Source organism: Oncorhynchus mykiss, chromosome 15 (genome assembly GCF_013265735.2).
Source record: "Oncorhynchus mykiss isolate Arlee chromosome 15, USDA_OmykA_1.1, whole genome shotgun sequence".
In the NCBI taxonomy this organism is placed as follows: domain Eukaryota; kingdom Metazoa; phylum Chordata; class Actinopteri; order Salmoniformes; family Salmonidae; genus Oncorhynchus; species Oncorhynchus mykiss.
Genome location: NC_048579.1, coordinates 19,299,213 through 19,307,565, shown reverse-complemented (window position 1 = coordinate 19,307,565; position 8,353 = coordinate 19,299,213). Strand labels below are relative to the sequence as shown.

The 8,353-nt window shown below is 42.8% G+C and overlaps 1 protein-coding gene across 1 annotated transcript in view; it reads right to left on the bottom strand.

Annotated features, from left to right (window-relative positions):
• lama1 (laminin, alpha 1) overlaps positions 1–8,353 on the bottom strand; it is a 67,492-nt gene that overhangs the window by 14,566 nt on the left and 44,573 nt on the right. Inside the window, exons 31-35 of the mRNA XM_036943995.1 lie at positions 7,384–7,526; positions 7,062–7,272; positions 6,679–6,835; positions 1,974–2,184; positions 1,262–1,378 (exon numbers count right to left, since the gene is read on the bottom strand). Coding sequence (XP_036799890.1) covers positions 1,262–1,378; positions 1,974–2,184; positions 6,679–6,835; positions 7,062–7,272; positions 7,384–7,526 — 839 coding nt within the window. The remainder of the gene's footprint in view (positions 1–1,261; positions 1,379–1,973; positions 2,185–6,678; positions 6,836–7,061; positions 7,273–7,383; positions 7,527–8,353) is intronic.

Sequence of the window (8,353 nt, the reverse complement as noted above, 5' to 3'; positions counted from 1 at the left end):
CAGACTCTACTAGCAATACAGTCTTTTTAAAACACAGACTCTACTAGCAATACAGTCTTTTTAAAACACAGACTCTACTAGCAATACAGTCTTTTTAAAACACAGACTACTAGCAATACAGTCTTTTTAAAACACAGACTCTACTAGCAATACAGTCTTTTTAAAACACAGACTCTACTAGCAATACAGTCTTTTTAAAACACAGAATCTACTAGCAATACAGTCTTTTTAAAACACAGACTCTACTAGCAATACAGTCTTTTTAAAACACAGACTACTAGCAATACAGTCTTTTTAAAACACAGACTACTAGCAATACAGTCTTTTTAAAACACAGACTACTAGCAATACAGTCTTTTTAAAACACATACTACTAGCAATACAGTCTTTTTAAAACACAGACTACTAGCAATACAGTCTTTTTAAAACACAGACTACTAGCAATACAGTCTTTTTAAAACACAGACTCTACTAGCAATACAGTCTTTTTAAAACACAGACTCTACTAGCAATAAAGTATTTTTAAAACACAGACTCTACTAGCAATACAGTCTTTTTAAAACACAGACTCTACTAGCGATACAGTCTTTTTAAAACACAGACTCTACTAGCAATACAGTCTTTTTAAAACACAGACTCTACTAGCAATACAGTCTTTTTAAAACACAGACTCTACTAGCAATACAGTCTTTTTAAAACACAGACTCTACTAGCGATACAGTCTTTTTAAAACACAGACTCTACTAGCAATACAGTATTTTTAAAACACAGACTCTACTAGCGATACAGTCTTTTTAAAACACAGACTCTACTAGCAATACAGTCTTTTTAAAACACAGACTCTACTAGCGATACAGTCTTTTTAAAACACAGACTCTACTAGCAATACAGTCTTTTTAAAACACAGACTCTACTAGCAATACAGTCTTTTTAAAACACAGACTCTACTAGCAATACAGTCTTTTTAAAACACAGACTCTACTAGCAATACAGTCTTTTTAAAACACAGACTACTAGCAATACAGTCTTTTTAAAACACAGACTACTAGCAATACAGTCTTTTTAAAACACAGACTACTAGCAATACAGTCTTTTTAAAACATAGAACATTTTGTTTTTATGTAAAGTGACCTCCTGCTTAAATAAAGTTTAAATCAACACATTCACACAATAGGGGGATGCTACTTTATTGCAGTTATACAGTATATCCCCTTTGTTTGATATGGATATGATGGTAATGTGGTGTTATGGTGTGACTTACAGAGGTGACGTTGCTCATGTCCTCTGCTAGATTGACAGCATCAGCCAGGATGTCCTGAGTCTCCTCTAGTTGGGTTTCTGCTGTCTGGTTCAGCCGGCTCACATTCTGCTTCAGACCCTACGCACACAGAGACAACACAGTCTAAATACAACTACAGGAGAAATGTATAGACCTTCTACAGTTACGATGTTTGAAGATGACCAAAAGTCCAAATCACTTCGCAAAGTACATTTGACTACATTGTACGTGTATATTCATACATTTGAATAAAAGTGACCTGATATGATTTGGCACAGATCAACAATATTGGCAAACTCGACTACATGTTATTTATGTTACGTTAAAGTACTTGAGTATAGTGAGTATATAGTAAGTGTGAATACTGAGTACAGATTATAGTCGAATATAATAGAATACATGTAATAGAATAAAACTTTGTCCATCCAGGATACACATATACACACATTCTCATATCAGGCACATTTAAACCACTCAGTCCATCATGATGCATACACTAACAACATAGAGGACATTAATATATTCACTCACAACTGACCACTGTCCCAACTGCACTAGATAGATAAGTACATATTCTGATACAATTTACTTTGCATTTAGTAGTCCAACAGCACAAGGAACAAATTAATATTTGAGTACTGAATACAGTTAATATAGTAAGTGTGAGTACAGTGATTATAGTAAGTGTACTCACCTGGTACTCTGGCAGGTTGGTGTAGATGCTCCCCAGCAGGGTTCGTGTGTGGTTGTTGTTCTCCCTGGCAGTCATCAGTAGGGCATGGGCATCCTCTAGCTGTTGGTGGTGTTCAGTCAGGGTGTTAGAGATGTTGAGGGTCTGGGACTCTATCGCCCCCTGGGGCTCCAGAAGGTCCTCCAGCACCCTCTGGAGGAGAGCCTCGGTAGCACTGTGGTACAGGTGGATTAGTCACTTCAAAATGAATTAATCAAATCAAAATCAAATCAAATTGTATTTGTCACATGCGCCGAATACAACAATTGTAGACCTTACCGTGAAATGCTTACTTACAAGCCCTTAACCAACAGTGCAGTTCAAGAAGAGTTAAGAAAGTATTTACCAAATAGACTTAAGTAAAAAATAATCATAAAAAGCAACACAATAACAATAACGAGGCTATATACAGGGGGTACCGGTACCGAGTCAGTGTGCGAGAGTACAGGTTAGTTGAGGTAACTTGTACAAGTACTGTCAGTAGGGGTGAAGTGACTATGCATAGATAAGAAACATTGAGTAGCAGCAGTGTACAAAAGGGAGGGGGGCATGCAGTGTATGTTGACACCTCTTCAAATGAGTGGATTCAGCTATTTCAGCCACACCTGTTGTTGACAGGTGTATAAAATTGAGCACACAGCCATGCAATCACCATAGACAAACATTGCCAGGAGAATGGCCCATACTGAATATCTCAGTGACTTTCAACATGGCACCGTCATAGGATGCTAACTTTCCAACAAGTCAGTTTGTCAAATTTCTGCCCTGCTAGAGCTGCCCCGGTCAACTGTAAGTGCTGTTATTGTGAAGGAGCAACAACAGCTCAGCCGCAAAGTGGTAGGCCACACAAGCTCACAGAACAGGACCGCCGAGTGCTGAAGTTTGTAGCGTGTAAAAATCATCTGTTCTCTACCGAGTTCCAAACGGGCTCTGGAAGCAACGTTTTATTACGAAAATAAAACTTAAACTCATTGAAGATTGACCCTAAGAGACACATGTAAGAAGGGATGTCTTATGATGAGCCTCTGTTGGCTGTCATGGACAAAGTGGAGTCGGGAGCGTTTGAAATGGGTTTTGATGGCCGAGCAGCCGCACACAAACCTAAGATCACCATGCGCAATGCCAAGCGTCGGCTGGAGTGGTGTCAAGCTTGCCGCCATTGGACTCTGGAGGAGTGGAAACGCGTTCTCTGGAGTGATGAATCACGCTTCACCAAATCAAATCAAAAAATCAAATCAAACGTTATTTGCCACATGCGCCGAATACAAGAAGTGTATTCGTGAAAGACTTACTTACAAGCCCTTAACCAAGAGCGCAGTTCAAGAAGAAGAAAATATTTACCAAGTAGACTAAAATAAAAAGTAATAATGAAAAGTAACACAATAAGAATAACAATAACGAGGCTATATACAGGGGGCACCTGTATACAGGATAGTTGAGGTAATCTGTACATGTAGGTGGGGGAGAAGTGACTATGCATAGGTAACAAACAAATAGCTAGTAGTAGCTGTGTTCAAGAGGTCAATGTAAATAGTCCGGTCGCGATTGTATTAACTGTTCAGCAGTCTTATGGCTTGGGGGTAGAAGCTTATGAGGAGCCTTTTGGTCCTAGACTTGGTGCTCCGGTACCACTTGCCGTGCAGTAGCAGAGAAAACTTTCCTCTGACACTGCCTATTATTTAGGTCCTGGATGGCAGGAAGCTTGGCACCGGTGATGTACTGGGCCGTACACATTACCCTCTGTAGTGCCTTAAGGTCAGATGCCGAGCAGTTGCCAGGATCTGGGGGACTTATCTTTTCAGTCTCCTAAGGGGAAAAGTTTTTGTCGTGCCCTCTTCACGACTGTCATTGTATGTTTGAACCATGATAGTTCGTTGGTGATATAGACACCAAGGAACTTGAAACTCTCGACCCGCTTCACTACAGCCCTGTCGATGTAGATGGGGGCCTGTTCAGCCCGCCTTTTCCTGTAGTCCACGTTCAGCTCCTTAGTCTTGCTGACATTGAGGGAGAGGTTGTTGTCCTGGCACCACACTGCCAGTTCTCTGACCTCCACCCTATAGAACGTCTCATCGTTGTTGGTGATCAGGCCTACCACTGTTGTGTCATCAGCAAACTTAATGATGGTGTTGGAGTCGTGTTTGGCGACGCAGTCGTGGGTGAACAGGGAGTATAGGAGGGGACTAAGTATACACCCCTGACGGTCCCCAGTGTTAAGGATCAGCGTGGCAGACGTGTTGTTGCCTACTCTTACCACCTGGGGGCGGCCCGTCAGGAAGTCTAGGATCCAGGTGTTTAGTCCCAGAGTCCTGAGCTTAGTGATGAGCTTTGTGGGCTCTATGGGGTTGAACGCTGAGCTGTAGTCAATGAATAGCATTCTCACATAGGTGTTTCTTTTGTCCAGGTGGGAAAGGAAAGTGTGGAGTGTGATTGAGATTGTGACATCTGTGGATTTGTTGGGGCGGTATGCAAATTGGAGTGGGTCTAGTGTGTCTGGGAGGATGCTGTTGATGTGAGCCATGACCAGCCTTTCAAAGTACTTCATGGCTACTGACGTGAGTGCTACGGGGCGATAATCATTTAGGCAGATTATCTTCGCTTCCTTGGGCACAGGGATTACAGACTTGATCAGGGAGAAGTTGAAAATGTCAGTGAAGACACTTGACAGTTGGTCAGCGCATGCTTTGAGTACACGTCCTGGTAATCCGTCTGGCCCACTGGCTTTGTGAATGTTGACCTGTTTAAAGGTTTTGTTCACATTGGCGACGGAGAACGTTATCACACAGTCATCCGGAACAGCTGGTGCTCTCGTGCATGCTTCAGTGTTGCTTGCCTCGAAGCGAGCAAAAAAAGTATTTAGCTTGTCTGGTAGCAGCTCGAGTCTGGGTTTCCCTTTGTAGTCTGTAATAGTTTTCAAGCCCTGCCACATCCGACGAGCATCAGAGCCGGTGTAGTAGGATTCAATCTTAATCCTGTATTGACGCTTTGCTTGTTTGATGGTTCGTCTGATGGCATAGCGGGATTTCTTATAAGCGTCCGGATTAGTCTCCCGCTCATTGAAAGTGGCAGCTCTAGCCTTTAGCTCGATGCGGATGTTGCCTGTAATCCATGGCTTCTGGTTGGGATATGTACGTACGGTCACTGTGGGGATGACGTCGTCTATGCACTTATTGATGAAGCCGATGACTGAGGTGGTGTACTCCTCAATGCCATTGGATGAATCCCGGAACATATTCCAGTCTGTGCTAGCAAAAACGTCCTGTAGTGTATCATCTGGTCAGTCTCTGGATGGGAGACTAGATGCTGCTGGAAGTGGTGTTGGAGGGCCAGTAGGAGGCACTCTTTCCTCTGGTCTAAAAACAATATCCCAATGCCCCAGGGCAGTGTTTGGTGTAGGGTGCCTGTGTAGGGTGCCGTCTTTCGGATGGGACGTTAAACGGGTGTCCTGACTCTCTGAGGTCATTAAAGATCCCATGGCTTTTGGGACTTCGTAAGAGTAGGGGTGTTAACCCCAGTGTCCTGGCTAAATTCCCAATCGAGCCCTCAAACCATCACGGTCACCTAATAATCCCAGTTTACAATTGGCTCATTCATCCCCCTCCTCTCCCCTGTAACTATTCCCCAGGTTGTTGCTGTAAATGAGAATGTGTTCTCAGTCAACTTACCTGGTAAAATAATGGATAAATGAAAAAGGAGGATAGAATTATGGTCAGATTTGCCAAACGGAGGGTGGGGTAGAGCTTGGTATGCATCTCTGTGTGTGGAGTAAAGGTGGTCTAAGATTTTTTTTTCCCTCTGGTTGCACATGTGACATGCTGGTAAAAATGTGATAAAACTGATTTAAGTTTGCCTGCATTAAAGTCCCCGGCCACTAGGAGCGGCGCTTCTGGGTGAGCATTTTCTTCTTTGATTATGGCCTTATAGAGTTGGTTGAGAGCGGTCTTAGTGCCAGCTTCGTGCTGTGGTGGTAAATAGACGGCTACGAATAATATAGATGAGAACTCTATTGGTAGATAGTGTTGTCTACAGCTTAACATAAGGTACTCTACCTCAGGCGAGCAATACCTCGAGATTTCTTTAATATTAGAGATCGCGCCCCAGCTGTTATTGACAACAAGACACACACCTCCACCCCTCGTCTTACCAGACGTAGCTTCTCTGTTCTGCCGGTGCATGGAAAATCCCGCCAGCTCAATATTATCCGTTTCTTCGTTCAGCCTCGTCTCGGTGAAACATAAGATATTACAGTTTTTAATGTCCTGTTGGTAGGATAATCTTAATCGTAGGTCATCAATTTTATTTTCCATTGATTGCACGTTAGCAAGAAGAACGGATGGCAGTGGGAGTACTCACTCGCCTACGTATTCTCGAAAGGCAACCCGATCTGCGGCCCCTTTTCCTGAGTCTTTTCTTCAAGCAAATTACAGGGATCTGAGCCTGTTCCAGTGAAAGCAGTATATACTTCTCATCGGACTTGTTAAAGGAAAAGATTTCTTCCAGTCCACGGTGAGTACATCAATACACCATAGTATTAATGTACTATAGTGTAGTAACTAAACTTTAATACAGCTTTACTAAACACCATTACAGCTCATAACAGTGTTACACAGTAGGCCTATAGTCAATCACCCCAGTATGACTAGAAACAGTATTACTAACATTAACTGACCTGAGTTCTGTAGAGACGCTGGCATTGGCCTGGGATAGGTTGACTAATTTGATGGTTTCCAACATGGCCGCCACCTGCTCCCATAGACGTGTGCTGTTAGCCTCGTCCTTCTCCACGTTTTCTGTCCTGTTCAGACCGGCAGCTTCCTCCGCCAGGACTGTCAATCACAGAGAGGGAGGGGCTTTGATGATAACCATTTGTCTTATGAACAAAAATATTTAACTTTTACTCAACCAGGAGATATCACAAATATTGTTCAATATCACAAAACATTAAATTGTTCACTAAATGGGCATACTTTGAAGTTACACATTTCCTATGGAAACCTAAGATGGAATATAAAAACATAGCAATGCATGTTGTGCGGTTACTATTTGCTGTACCTTGTATGGCAGTGTGAATGGTGATGATGTACTCCAGAAACTTGGCCCCCTGGGTAACGCTGTTCTCTGTGGACTGAGCCACTTCCTCTCCATCAGCAGACAGCCCTGTAGCCTGCCGTAGCAGTCCGTCTATGTCCTGGGTGAGATTTGTCAAGTCCTCCTCCACCCTGTTCAGGTGATATGCTGGGCTACTTTCCCAAGACATCAGATTCTAGGAGAGACATTGAATGTGTATTGAGTACTTCTGAACTTAAGACAGGGGGTTCAAAAGGTGACTTCCTGACCTCCTAGACAGAGAGGTATAACATGAGCCCTCTTTTACCTTGACCTCTTGTGTGTCGTTCTCCAGGCTGACCAGTGTGCTGTAGGGGGACAGGATGACCCCGGTCAGGTTGACAGACAGGAAGGAGCTCTCTAATGCATCCAGGTCATCCAGGAGGACCCCCGTACACTCATCATCACATGCTGAGGGGAGAGGGAGGGAGGGAGAGGAAGAAGTTCAGGATATCAGATGTCAATTAGGACATTACTGCAGGTGTGTGTGTGTGTGTGTGTGTGTGTGTGTGTGTGTGTGTGTGTGTGTGTGTGTGTGTGTGTGTGTGTGTGTGTGTGTGTGTGTGTGTGTGTGTGTGTGTGTGTGTGTGTGTGTGTGTGTGTGTGTATGAAAGACGCAGCAGAGGTAACCGCTGGTACAAGTATAAAACTGATATGCCCCCAACATTTACACTAATGAATACACCAATCAAAGTCTACTCTTGTCACGAAACATATACAGTTGAAGTGGGAAGTTCACATACACTTAGGTTGGAGTCATTAAAACTCGTTTTTCAACCACTCCACAAATTTCTTGTTAACAAACTATAGTTTTGGTAAATTGGTTAGGACATCTACTTTGTGCATGACACAAGTAATTCTTCCAACAATTGTTTACAGACAGATTATTTAACTTATAATTCACTGTATCACAATTCCAGTGGGTCAGAAGTTTACATACACTAAGTTGACTGTGCCTTTAAACAGCTTGGAAAATTCCAGAAAATTATGTAATGGCTTTAGAAGCTTCTGATAGGCTAATTGACATCATTTGAGTCAATTGGAGGTGTACCTGTGAATGTATTTCAAGGCCTACCTTCAAACTCAGTGTCTCTTTGCTTGACATCATGGGAAAATCTAAAGAAATCAGCCAAGACCTCAGAAAATAAATAGTAGACCTCCGCAAGTCTGGTTCATCCTTGGGAGAAATTTCCAAACGCCTGAAGGTACCACGTTCATCACTACAAACAACAGTACGC